The sequence below is a fragment of the Vigna angularis genome, chromosome 2 (assembly GCF_016808095.1).
Source record: "Vigna angularis cultivar LongXiaoDou No.4 chromosome 2, ASM1680809v1, whole genome shotgun sequence".
Classification (NCBI taxonomy): domain Eukaryota; kingdom Viridiplantae; phylum Streptophyta; class Magnoliopsida; order Fabales; family Fabaceae; genus Vigna; species Vigna angularis.
In genome coordinates, this window is record NC_068971.1 from 9913918 (window position 1) to 9928503 (window position 14586).

At 41.3% G+C, this 14586-nt stretch overlaps 1 protein-coding gene across 1 annotated transcript; it reads left to right on the forward strand.

Moving 5' to 3' along the window:
• Positions 1 to 8788: 8788 nt before the first annotated feature.
• On the forward strand, positions 8789 to 14009 carry LOC128195252 (uncharacterized). The gene is made up of 2 exons (XM_052872487.1): positions 8789 to 8903; positions 12559 to 14009. The coding sequence occupies exons 1-2, from the start codon at positions 8789 to 8791 to the stop codon at positions 14007 to 14009; spliced, it is 1566 nt and encodes a 521-aa protein (XP_052728447.1).
• The last annotated feature ends 577 nt before the right edge of the window (positions 14010 to 14586 follow it).

Consider the following 14586-nt stretch of genomic DNA (forward strand, 5'->3'; position numbering starts at 1 on the left):
CACCATCTCATCTTCTTCTAAAATGTATAGCAGACATGGACTACCATCGTCCATGTCATCCTCTGGGATGGCTGATGCGGAACAACTTCCTTTGCCGCTTCTCCCTGTCAGAGTAAATGTTAGATTATACAAGAGATAGAAATAATTGCACATAAATGTTTATTAAGTTTACCTGTGGGAGGGGGAGGGACCACATGTTCCTCTATAGGAGACTGCATCGGGCGCATGCTCTGAAACTGCTCCTGGTAGAGCATCTGGAATTCAGCCCTCACCTCGGCCCTGATCTCCTGCATAAGGTCTTGTCGGACCTTTTTTGTGATCTCTTCTGTCATCCTTTGTGTATCGCTGTACGAATATGAAGGCTGACGAGAAGAGCTCCCAAAATAATCCGTAATGCCTACTCCAGGACCTGCAGCACGTACACGTCCAGGGTGCTCAGGTCGTCCAATTGCAGCAGCAAGAATATCCTGGCGACCCTCTGGAGTGAATTGGCCTTGGGAGCTCTGCTCAACCAAGGCGTCCTGTAACATTACAAAACACCATTATTCTTTAAATAGTTTAATGTAGTATGTATAATGACAATATTCATTATTTTAGGAACAGTGATAACTTACAATTTTTTCAGAAATCTCTCGTGCAGTGTCGGAAGAGTAGGTGCCCGATGGTCGCATACGGGCCAACTTCCATTTCTCATGTCTAGACGGTGGAGAAGGAGGCTGAGGAGGGCTACCACTCTGAGATGGTGGTATAGCATCTGCCTTTTGCTTGAGGATTTTCTCCTCAAGCTTCCTATACCCACCACGAGATAATAGGTGGGGGTTTTTGTTCTTAGCACTTGTTCCTTGTGCTTTGCTTCTAATTGCCTGTCACATACACATTAATTAATGAGTTCATATGATATATATTTGTTAATGAGGAATTGAATAATATGAACTACACTAACCTGCCATTCCTCTGACATCCGACTCTCTTTAAAAACCCGCCAAGTCTCCTCATCAATGGACTTATATGCATTACATGGAGTTTTATGTTTAAGGTGTCCAAAGATGTACCTTGATGTCAACTTGCTTTTAAAGTTTCTGAAATTTTCTGCAACAGTTGACAAACACTTATTTCTAAGTGTTGGGACATTTGGAATGTCAAATGTCATCTGAAAAAAACATAATAAAGTTGTATTAGTACAAAATTATCAATATAAACAAATTATAATTCAAATGCTATTAACTAACTTACCAATATATCTTGCCAAATAATGTTCCTATCACCCTCGGACACATGATCAAAAGATGGAATGAGAATGCTAATCTTATTACGTGCCACTACTCCAAGGTATGATCGGAAGTCATCTGCATGGGGGCCAGTTGCCACACCCGTGGTGACATTCACATTCACCGGAGTTCTTTCACCACTATTTTTCCTGATTAATAGTTGTTTCATCCTAGTGGGTCCTCTAGTGGATCTGGGTGGGGGAGCCTCATCCCCTGAAGAATGTGGATGATCAGCCATATATCTGTCAAAATAAATAACAACATTAAATTTTCTTTCAAGACTTATGTAATATCATATAAATTAACAAAACATGTAATAGTACAGAAATTGAAAATTCATACATAAAGATATGGATTCATCATATGTATATTCCCTCATCATGATCTGACCGAATTGCATGTACATCATCGTCAACTACAGATTGGTCATCCAACTTTGTTGTAGTTTGAAATGAATGGTTGTCAGCAATATCAATATTAATTAGATTGTCTTCGTTAACTTCAATTTGTTTTTTGCCTTGAAGAGCAACATACCAATGGTCAGACGAAGGATCTTTGACATAAAAAACTTGAGATGGTTGATGTACCATGATAAACGGTTCGTCTCGATAACCCACCTTGCGAAAATCAACCAGTGTCATACCCGAGTCATCTATTTTCACACCACTCTTATTGTCAAACCACTTACACTTGAACAATGGAACGGAAAACTTGGTGTAATCAACCTCCCATATCTCTTCTATTATACCATAATATCTCATTGATCCAAGTACAGGAGATTGATCTTTTGATGTGGAAAATTGAAGTGACTCAGCTTCTAAACTGACTCCACTATTTTGTACTGTGCTTTTATCATCCAAAGTCTTCGTATAGAATGTGCAATTATTGACTTCATAACCTGTACAACACACGACATCAAACTTCAAACCATTTGCAAGCCACAATAAAGTTTCAGAAGAATGTGGCTCTTTGTCAATTTCAGATTTGAACCAAGACATAAATGTTTTGTTATGCTCCATCAATTGCCATTTCTCTGATTGTCTTGGATTTTTATTCTTAACAATGGCTTTGTGTGCTTCCAAAAAAGGGATCACCTCATCTGTGTTGTTCAATATATAAAGATGCGCTTGCAACAATTCTTCGCGATCTTTTGTCACCACATTGACACCTCGGATGCTTTTACTTGTAGAAAATTTATTCAACCATGCTGTGCGAGGAACTCCTATTGGATTCGTTGATGTCATGTAATCTGAACAAAACTCGATACTTTCTTCAGCAATATACCTTTCAATCATCGAACCTTCAGGATGATATGGATTTTTAATGTACCCTTTCAAAATCTTCATATAACGTTCAATAGGATACATCCATCTTAAGTATACCGGTCCGCACAACTTGATTTCTCTAACCAAATGAACAAGTAAATGTACCATGATGTCAAAAAAAGATGGAGGGAAAAACATCTCTAGTTGACACAAGATGATAACAATCTCGCCTTGAAGTTCATCTAACTTTGTAGGATCGATGGCTTTACTACATATTGACGAGAAAAATGAACACAACCTGTTTATGGTGTGCCTAACATTTTTGGGCAAAATTCCACGAATAGCCACCGGTAACAACTGTTGCATTAAGACGTGACAATCGTGAGACTTCATGCCAACAAGCTTTAAGTCCTGCATTGACACTAAACTCTTCATATTTGAAGAGTATCCTTGTGGTACTTTGATACTCTTTAAACATACACAAAAACTTATCTTCTCTTGTCTAGACATTGTGTAACAAGCAGGGGGCAAATAAGTACGTTTACCAATCTCCTTCGGTGCCAACTCTTCTCGGATATTCATGTCAACCAAATCCAAACGAGCATTCACTCCATCTTTTGTCTTTCCCTGAATGTTGAGTAATGTACCAATCAAGCTATCACACACATTCTTTTCTACATGCATCACATCTATGCAATGTCGAACATCTAACTTTGACCAATATGGAAGATCAAAGAATATTGATTTCTTCTTCCAAGGGGTCGTTACAGATGACTTCTTCGATGTTTTCCCAAATACATGATGTATTTTATTAACTTTTTGAAGAACTTCAAGGCCAGTAAGTGGATTTGGTGCTTCGTCCCTCTCTTGATCTCCATTGAATGCTTTTTTTAACCTTCGATATGGATGATTACGTTTTAGAAATCTCCGATGACGCAGATACACCGTCTTTCTTCCATGTTTCAATTGATGAGCTGCAGTGTTTTCTTCACATATAGGACACGCTTTATGACCCTTGACACTGTATCCTGACAAATTACCATAAGCAGGAAAGTCATTAATGGTGCAAAATAACATTGCACGCATCATAAAAGTCTCTGAAGCGAATGCATCAAATATTTCAACCCCGTCAACCCACAAAACCTTCAAGTCTTCAACTAGTGGGCTTAGATAAACATCTATGTCATTTCCAGGCTGCTTTGGACCAGATATCATCATAGACAACATCATGTACTTCCTCTTCATGCACAATGCAGGAGATAAGTTGTAAATTATCAATATAACTGGCCAACAACTGTGATTGGTACTCAGATTACCAAATGGGTTCATTCCATCAGTGGCTAAAGCAAGCCTAAGATTTCTACACTCTTTACCAAATTCGGGGAATTGTCGATCAATATTTTTCCATTGCTTTGAATCAGCTGGATGACGAAGCAGCCCGTCAATTTTTCTCTCATCTGCATGCCATCTAAGATTTTTAGCATCTTTGGGATTCGCAAAGAAACGCTTAAGTCTGGGCACTATTGGAAGGTACCAAACTACTTTCAAAGCAGATCCATTTTTTTCTATCTGACCATTATCTTCACTATTGTTTTTTGACTTGTATCGTGATAAGCCACATTTTGGACACTCTGTCAAAAATTCAAACTCTTTCCTATACAAAATGCAGTCATTGGGACAAGCATGTATCCTTTTATACTCCATACCCATTGGACAAAGAATTTTCTTCGCATCATAATTACGAGTGGGTAGTGTATTTCCATCTGGCAACATTTCATTCAACAACGTCAACAGTTCTGTAAAACTCTTATCAGTCCATCCATTGCTCGCCTTCAAATTCATGAGCCTTAACACCGCTGACAAACGTGTGAACTTAGTTGAACCGACATACAAAGGTGTTTCTGCATCAGTCGACATCGTCTCATACACATGAGCTTTGGCAAAATTTTCTGCTCCAACATCGCGGATCATGTCCTCCAATTTGTCTTCATCCGGTCGATCTTCTTCCATGGTGGAATCAGTAACATTTACACTTTGAGAGTCAGTGGGAAAATCCATTTCTTCGCCGTGCCAGATCCATGTTGTATAGCATCTTAGAAAACCATCACATATAAGATGTTCTCTAATTTGAGTTGCGTTCAACTTTCTCTCATTCAAACAGTTCACACAAGGACATCTAAACTTCACTTCATCATTAGTTCTCCCCTCATTACGTTGCGCAAATTGTATAAATTCCTCTACACCTCTCTCGTACTCAGCACTAATACGTGGTAAATTAATCCAATTTCGATCCATATTCCTAAATATTACATAAATAATATTTTAAGGTTTATAAATAATACAAGAACTACAACACACATTACCAAAACTATAGCAAAAACCATATCATACATTACCAAAACTATAACAATTTCATGCACTATCAAAATTAAAGCAAAAATTATACCAAAACTATAGAAACTTCATACATTACCAAAACTATAGCATTATGCAAAAATTAATGAAGCAATCACGTTAAAAATGCAAATGGACATAAATACCTGGAAGAGGAACGGCGGCGGAGAGGGTGAAAAACGCAACACAACGGCGGCGGCGGCGGAGAGGGTGAAAAACGCCAGAAAATCACGATTTTGAACGGCTAAAACTCGTTTTTAAAGTAAAAAACGAATAATGACCGAACAATTTTGAGTTTAAACGGTTAAAAACGCAAAATCTGAGATGAAGGGTGGTTCGGAGGAAGAAGAAACGCGAAATCAGAGAGAACGCGCGAGGAAGACGATGCACTGTTCCAAGTTTTGTTTTTTAACTCTGAACGGGGGAATCTACCGCGGTTCACTACTTAACCGCGGTATAAAAGGGTTATATGCCGCGGTTTAACCCCCAACCGCGGCATATACTAATTTAAAAAATTATCAGAAATGGCATTTTTGAAATTATATTCAAACTATATGCCGCGGTTCAGCGGGCAACCGCGGCATAAACATCGAAATATTTCAAATTAATATTAAAATAATTTCATATAGGAGAATATGCCGCGGTTCCCCAGAGAACCGCGGCATATACCCCTGAAACGTGTTCAACACAACTGTCTCCCCAACTGCCTTTCAGAGAATTTCAGAAGTTACAGGGGGTATATGCCGCGGTTCTCTGGGGAACCGCGGCATATACCCCCTGTAACTTCTGAAATTCTCTGACTGGCAGAGAAGTTGAGACGTTACAGGGGTATATGCCGCGGTTCCCCAGAGAACCGCGGCATATACCCCCTGTAACTTTTCAAATTCTCTGACCCAGTCAGCACCTGCAATAAATTGGCAGGGTATATGCCGCGGTTGTGCAGAGAACCGCGGCATATACTCTGTTATTAAATTTTTTATTCATACGTGGCGTCAAAGGCAATGGTTGACTGGGGTATATGCCGCGGTTCCCCGTAGAACCGCGGCATATATGTTCGTTTTATTTACAAAACTGCCACCGCGCACCATTATGCTGCGGTTTTCGTTGAACCGCGGCATAATGTGCGCTGTAAAAACCCGATTTTTTACTAGTGTCAATATGCATGTAAATTCAAACACCTTATGATGCAAAAATTATTATTTTTAATGTTATTGAGAGATGGAAGACACAGAAAAAGGATAACTCAAATCACTAATCAAAAGAAACAAATACATTAATATAATGTACCAATTCAGGGTGTCACGAATCGTATTTAAAGTAAGATGTTTCAAAATCCTTTTAACGCTAAAAACAGTCCTAATTAAATATTTCAACATTTAAAACATGCATAATTAAAACAAGGTTTAAACCCTCATTTGGTCCTCATATTTGTGTGCCAATCTCAAGTGGGTCATCATGTTTTTTTCGGTCTCAATCGGGTCCTTAAACTTGTTAAAATGAGTTAATTAAGCCCACTCCGTTAATTTTTCAGTAATGTCGTTTGCCTTTGATTACATGGTGCACAGATAATGAACTCAGTTTAAAATATTTAAATACGTGGATAATAGTTATTTGAAAAAAATGAAAAAAATAAATATACGTGGCAGGGAATGAGGGATTTTGCTGTTGATTGGCTTTTTTTTAAGTTAAATAGAAAAACTGAAATGGGAATTAGGGATTTCATGAGTAAGGGATTTTGTTGGGGTGAGTGAGTGTGAGAATTAGGGCTTGGTAAAATGTTTGCAAAGACGAAGACAATCACGTTGTGGTGGAGGAACGGAATTGAAAGTGGGCTACGAACAGGACTGTTAATACCCAATTTCGTCCGGGTAGTTAAAAATGTATATAGAGTTAAGAAGGGATAATAAGATAAAGTAGACGAGCAAAGATAAATTTAATACGAAGTCTCAAAAATGATTTTGTTCCGTTTTCCTTTTTTTTATTATTTTTGTCCTTTTGTGTTTATTTTGTTTCGTCTATTCATTTTCTCTTCTATTTATATTTTATTTTTCTTTATTTCATTTGGTTTTATTTTATTTTATTTTATTTTATTTTACTTTATTTTATTTTATTATATTTTATGTTATTTTATTTTCTTTTTATGTTATTCCATTTTGCTTTATTTTATGTTTTTTTTATTTCCGTTTTTTTAGGGTTTATTTTTATGTATTCTACTTTCTTATTTTATTTTTTATTATTATTATTTTTGTTGTTTCCCTTTTAATCTCGTTTTTATTTTTATTTTTTAAAAAAAAAATTTCAAGAAAAGGTTATCTTTTATGTAAAAATTTGCACTGCAACAAAAAAAAAAGTGAAAGAAAAAGCAAAGGGAAAAATAAAATCCCAAGGTCAACTCTTTCCCTCCTCTGAAGTCAGTTGCAGTGAATGCTTAGAAAGTGTTTGCGTGGTGGCAGCGTGAAAAAGTGCTTTGTTTTTCTTGCTGAAATTCTTAAGCGGCAACGGCAGACATACATGGAAGAGGAAAACGTTTTGAACGGGCATCAAGCCAACGGCAAAATGAAACATGAAAATATGAAAAAAGAGAAAAAGGAAATCGGGCGCCAGAGAAGATCCCAGGGGTACAGCAGGAGGAGGGGGGTTTGTTTTTGAAAAGGGGGATAATCACATTGGAGAGACACACGGACCACCATCACTTAGAGAGGGAGAGACCTTAGACGAAGAGAAAGGAGAGTAAGCAACGAGTGTTAGGTGAACCTAGCTATCTACCTCACTTTCCGGTACCTGCGAGATCATTTGGGGTTTGGTTACTGAAAAAGAAGTTCGTCCGAGGAGAGCAAAGGGGATTAAAATCCAAGAGGAAAGACATCTTGAAGCTGCGAAGGTAAGTCTTCATGTACCTAAGCTCTTTGGTCATGCTCCACGTATATATGCTTTCCTTAGATACACTATCCTCATGCGTGCTGAGTGTGAATGATTGATGCTGGATCAATGTATATATTTGCGTTTGTTCCCCTTCCTCTGTTAACCAAAACTGCACCCAAAATGCAGTTTCGGTGCTTTCATTTATTTAACTAACGATAGAAGATCGGCATACACTTCCCTAACGTCAACACTGCATATCCCTTTAGCACCCATTAACACACAGGAAACACGTAAGTAAAGAGTAAACAGCAGCAGCAAATATAGTTCTCGTCCCATCTCATACCTCTATCAAACGAAATGGATAAACCAAATCTCAAATCTAGTATAAACTCAAAGCTTGTCCCTGGAATATAATTGTTATATCTTGCGTCTTCAATCTGAGATAGCAGGTTAACCTTTCGAGCTCCATGCCTAATTCCCCCAGGACCCATGATCCCAGTATCATGCCTCAGATGTTCGTTATCTTCGACCTGTAACGCAAAACACCCTTCCAGTCACCTTCTCCTTCCACTCCCATTTTTCATAGACCGGGGACTAAGCCTTCAGGCCTCCCTTCATTTCCAATCATCATTACCAGCAAAGGATTTGAACCCCTGAAGCTCGAAAGAACATTCAATAATCATCTCACACAAAATTGATCTCTTTTTATCCTCATGACCATCATTTTCACTTGCCCATTGAATCGTCTCCCTCAATATCCATTCATTTTTCATTTTGTCCTCCATCTGGTTCAATACATGAAAAACAGAGAAGAACTCATTCGGTTTCTAACCTCAACCATGTTTCCCATCACATAAACTCATCTCAGCACCCAAAACAGAAAATAGATATCAGAGGGGTATGGGAATAATCGTCGGCTGCAAGTTCTAATCTCAAACGGAGGAGGAGAGATTTCGCCTCGACTGGCGACGGCTCCGGTGGCTCGCAGCTGCCAGTCGGATGGAGGTTGGGCGTGCGGCGGGGGCTGGAAGCAGTAACGCCGTGGCCGCCGTTCGGTTTCGAGCACTTGCTGTCGCCGGCGGTGTCAAGACTGGTGGAAGTCGTCGGAGCTGCGGTCAGTTCTGACTAAGGCGTGAGCACACCGGCAGCGAGTAGAGAGCGACCTTGGATCTCTGGAGCTGAGTATGAGTGTTGGGAATGAAAGGGGAATGCTGAACCCCTAGGGGATTCTAGGTCAGAAAGGCGACCCTGGGCCTGTGCTAGGAAAAGCCCAAAGGTGGACTTTACGAACGCTCGTTACTCCCTCTTTTCGAACGCTCGTTAATCCCTCTTTTCGAACGCTCGTTTTTCAACCCTTTCCGAACGTTCGTCATTCGGCCCCCTTTCCCAGCGTCCGTTTGCCAACTCCCCAACGAGCGCTCGTCCCCAACGAGCGCTCGTCATTCAGCCCCTTTCCCAGCGTCCGTTCGTTAATTCCCCAACGAACGCTCGTCCCAACGAGCGCTCGTCCACAACGAGCGCTCGTCATTCAGCCCCTTTCCCAGCGTCCGTTCGTCAATTACCCAACGAACGCTCGTCCAAACGAACGCTCGTCCACAACGAGCGCTCGTCATTCAGCCCCTTTCCCAGCGTCCGTTCGTCAATTACCCAACGAACGCTCGTCCAAACGAACGCTCGTCCCCATCGAGCGCTCGTCATTCAGCCCTTTCCCAGCGTCCGTTCGTCAATTACCCAACGAACGCTCGTCCAAACGAACGCTCGTCCCCATTGAGCGCTCGTCATTCAGCCCTTTTCCAGCGTCCGTTTGCCAACTCCCCAACGAGCGCTCGTCCCCAACGAGCGCTCGTCATTCAGCCCTTTCCCAGCGTCCGTTCGTTAATTCACCAACGAACGCTCGTCCCAACGAGCGCTCGTCCACAACGAGCGCTCGTCATTCAGCCCCTTTCCCAGCGTCCGTTCGTCAATTAACCAACGAACGCTCGTCCAAACGAACGCTCGTCCCCATCGAGCGCTCGTCATTCCGCCCTTTCCCAGCGTCCGTTCGTCAATTACCCAACGAACGCTCGTCCAAACGAACGCTCGTCCCCATCGAGCGCTCGTCATTCAGCCCTTTTCCAGCGTCCGTTTGCCAACTCCCCAACGAGCGCTCGTCCCCAACGAGCACTCGTCATTCAGCCCTTTCCCAGCGTCCGTTCGTTAATTCACCAACGAACGCTCGTCCCAACGAGCGCTCGTCCACAACGAGCGCTCGTCATTCAGCCCCTTTCCCAGCGTCCGTTCGTCAATTACCCAACGAACGCTCGTCCAAACGAACGCTCGTCCCCATCGAGCGCTCGTCATTCGGCCCTTTCCCAGCGTCCGTTCGTCAATTACCCAACGAACGCTCGTCCAAACGAACGCTCGTCCCCATCGAGCGCTCGTCATTCAGCCCTTTTCCCAGCGTCCGTTCGTCAATTCCCCAACGAACGCTCGTCCCAACGAGCGCTCGTCCACACCGAACGCTCGTCATTCGGCCCCCTTTCCCGGCGTCCGTTCGTCAACGAACGCTCGTCCAAACGAACGCTCGTCCCCATCGAGCGCTCGCCATTCAGCCCTTTTTCCAGCGTCCGTTCGTCAATTCCCCAACGAACGCTCGTCCCCATCGAGCGCTCGCCATTCAGCCCTTTTTCTTATTTCATTTTATTCTATTTTGTCTATCTTATTTCATTTGTTTTATTTATTTCTTTTATTTTTATTTTATTTATTATTTTATTTTCTTCTATCTAGTCATTCTACATATTTACTTATCCTAAAATATATATTTAATAATGCAATATTTACAATTTAAATAAAGGAATTTATCAAAATACGTTTTAAAGGTTTAGGCACATGTGTGATCGCACGCATCGTCCTTGTGCTGAAAACCTTTTCTCTTTCTTAATTAAAATTACAAAAAAATACGTTTCAAGGGTTTAGGCACATGTGTGATCGCACGCATCGTCCTTGTGCTGAAAACCTTTTCTTTTTCTTAATCGAAATTACAAAAAATGTTTTAAAGGTTTAGGCACATGTGTGATCGCACGCATCGTCCTTGTGCTGAAAACCTTTTCTCTTTCTTAATTAAAATTACAAAAAATACGTTTTAAGGGTTTAGGCACATGTGTGATCGCACGCATCGTCCTTGTGCTGAAAACCTTTTCTCTTTCTTAATCGAAATTACAAAAAATGTTTTAAAGGTTTAGGCACATGTGTGATCGCACGCATCGTCCTTGTGCTAAAAACCTTTTAGCTTTCTTAATTAAAATTACAAAAAATATGTTTTAAAGGTTTAGGCACATGTGTGATCGCACGCATCGTCCTTGTGCTAAAAACTTTTTCTTTTCCTTAAGTAAAATTAACCAAAAAATATGTTTTAAAGGTTTATGCACATGTGTGATCGTACGCATCGTCCTTGTGCTAACAACCTTTTCTCTTTCTTAAACAAAATACAAAAAAGGTATAAAATCTTCAAAAAACCCGAAAACATCAACAATTTTAAACAACAAATAGTCTTGCTAGCCAGAACTACGTTATCCTTGATTCTCCATCAAAAATGGAGATACGTAGGAGCAAGGCCAGTCCTTGTCAGGTTCACTTCCCAAAATCCAAAATCATTTCAAAACAATTTCCAAACAAATTTCTCAAATAGTTTCCAAAAGAACTACGTAACCCTGATTTCTCATTTTGAATGAGAATACGTAGGAGCAAGGTCAATCCTTGTCGGGCCCAAAAAAACTAAAAAAATATATTTTGTTTATTTATAAATTTTATTTTAGAGGATAGTTAAACATTTTGAAAACCACATCATATTCGTGCATTTAGTTAAAGGTACTGCCTTAAGGCAGGCGTTGTAGGGTGTTAATACCTTCCCTACACGTAACCGACTCCCGAACCTAGAATCTGGTTCTTGTAGACCACGCTTTATCGTTTTATGGTTTTTTCGTAGTTTTCCATAATAAACTATGGTGGCGACTCCAAATCTCTTTTCGAAACACTTTCCTTTTTTGGATCGTCGTCCCGTCGCGATTCCGGTTGCGACAGATGGCGACTCCACTGGGGACTGCTAGAGAGTCAAACCATTTAATTAGATGCTCGATTCTGATGTGGTTTTGCTTTATGTTTTCCTTCCCATTTTCTTTATCTATGTTTGATATTTTGAATAATTGCATGAGTTGCTTGGATTGTCCTATATTGAACCCCAGGGTAGAAAACATGTTCATATCTGCCTGGGAATTTTTCTGGTTGTTTTGCAGGTGAGGGTTTGGGTATGCATTGCATTCTCCCTTCACACACACACTTTGTGCATATCATGAGTGGGGCCCTATACCCGGGTCTGAGCGTAACTTAGAATTAGAGGAGTTGTGTAGCGGTGTCATTCTGGGATGTACTTCCTGTCTGGCTATCGTGAGAACTCCAGCTAGAGTCTGTTCTCTTCACTTGTGTCTCCTCATCTAGTTGATTACTCGACTGTTGTGGAGATGCTATGAAGGGGGCCATAGCTCTAGTGACCATTGACCTCTAGGTTCAGGAGACCATCCTTGTGAAATTGCATATATTTGACCTCGGATCCAAGCCATTAAACCTTTATTAGGGCACAAAGGGAGAAACGTATTCTTGTAATCCTCACGCTGTTCGTTCTCTTTCGAAAATTATGTTATTGCATTTTCATGCCATGCATGCATTTGATTCATCGTGTTGTTTTATTATCATGTATCATATTCATGCATCATTTAGTAACATGTTGGTTTTAGGGGAAATCACAGGTATACTCTTGACTTCACACGAGATGGATGCTGGCACCAGATCTGATGCTACACTGCATACCAACTCCGCCATTTTAAGAAAGAAGTCTAGCCTAAGGACACATGTTGGAAATTTGACCGGGTTGATAAATTTAGGCCAAAGACTCAAGACCATACAAAGAGAAGCCTTCGGGAGGAAATATGGGAATTTGTTGAGTTTAATGGAGGTGAAAGTACAGTTGCCCGCTATTACAGCTCTAGCTCAGTATTATGATCCTCCACTGAGATGTTTCACCTTCCAGGACTTCCAGCTGGCGCCAACCGTAGAAGAATTTGAGCATATTCTGGGTTTGCCATTAGAGGGTACCAAGCCATATCAGCACTTGGAGCATCATGCCTCTGTTTCTACCCTTGCTGCTATAATGAAAATACAGCCCAATGAATTGGAGAATCGGTTAATAACGAGACATCAAATGCGGGGGCTGACGCAAGGATACCTTGAACAGTATTTGCACGACCTGGGCAATAGGGAAGAATGGGAGACCTTCATGGATGTACTAGCCCTCACTGTGTTTGGCATTGTCCTGTTTCCCAAACTGGAAGACTTTGCAGATTACACTGCTATTGATGTCTTCGTGGCAAAAAAGACAAGATCAGAAAACCCTGTAACAGCAGTCCTCGCAGATGTGTATGGGACTATGAGTTTTTGCCATGAGAGAAAAGGGAAGAAGATTCTTTGTTGTTTGCCGGCGTTATATGCATGGATGACGACACGAGTATTTAAGGGGGTAATCGATGTTAGGAGCTCATCTGAGAATCTATCGCATCAAGGAGGTAATGGGTGGGCTCTTTTCTTTGCCGGTTTGAGAGAAGGAAACGTAAAGTGGCGCCTTCCTTGGCTCGAGACTAAACCATCTATCCAACATTGTGGCAACTTCCCTAACATACCTCTCATAGGCACTAGGTATTGTATCAACTACAACCCCGTTTTGGTCCAGAGACAGTTCGGATATCCTATGAAGGGAGCGCCTTCACCAGATTATCTCACAGCCTTCTTCGTCTACTATGAGGACGGACATTGTACTGAAATGTTGAGGAGGGTCAGAAGTGCCTGGGAAAATGTGGTGCGAGCAGAGAAGGACCTGAGGATTGGAGTGATGGATAGCAGGGTTAGTTATCATACCTGGATTCTGGAGAGGGTAAGAGAAGTCAAGTTGCCTTTCAAGCCCATCAATGATCAACCGGCGAGTGAAGGAACATCCCAAGCCCCAGAAAGTGAAGAGGTGAAACAGCTGAAGGCTGAGGTGGAGAAATTGAGGGTGAGGAATGCTAGGTTGGAAAATGAATTACAGAAGGCTCGCAATGATTTTGTGGATATGAGGAATGATAACGAAGAAAAGTCACGGGCTTATGAAAACATTGTCAAGAGCCAGAAGGCAGAGAGAGATTATACATTCTGAGTAAAACAGGATCTTGCGGTCGCAAGTAAGGAGCTATCCATGAGGGTGAATGAGAAGAATGTGGCTTCAGAAGAGGGCAGACAGTGGAAGCAACTCTATGAAGAAGCCAAGAGGGATAAAAGGGAAGCCCTAAAAAGACTAAGGGAAGCGCAAGTCCAAGTGCAAGAGGCGGGGCATCAAATGAAGGAAATGGCTACATCATTTGAAGCGGAGTTGAATCAGGAGCGCTGGAAGCTGGCAGAGGCTGAAGGGGAGTATCGAGCCATGTTAAAGCAGATGGAGGATTACATCGAGGAGCAGGAGGAGCGATGGAGGTCGATAGAATTTGAAGAAAGGCATCAGGCCTTGATAAAGCGAATGAAAGACCACATCGCAGAGCAAGAAACGGCCGTAAGGCATTGGAAGGAAAGCTTCTCTCAGTTGACTGCTTTGGCAAATGGGGCAATTGAAGACATCCCTAGAATGGTGTCGGAAGCTGAAGCGAGTACCCACTTTTATAGCCCACCAGTAGAAATAGAGCTTTTTATTAATCACTGTAAACGGTTGATAGACGAGATGAAATCCCTCATCACTCGGG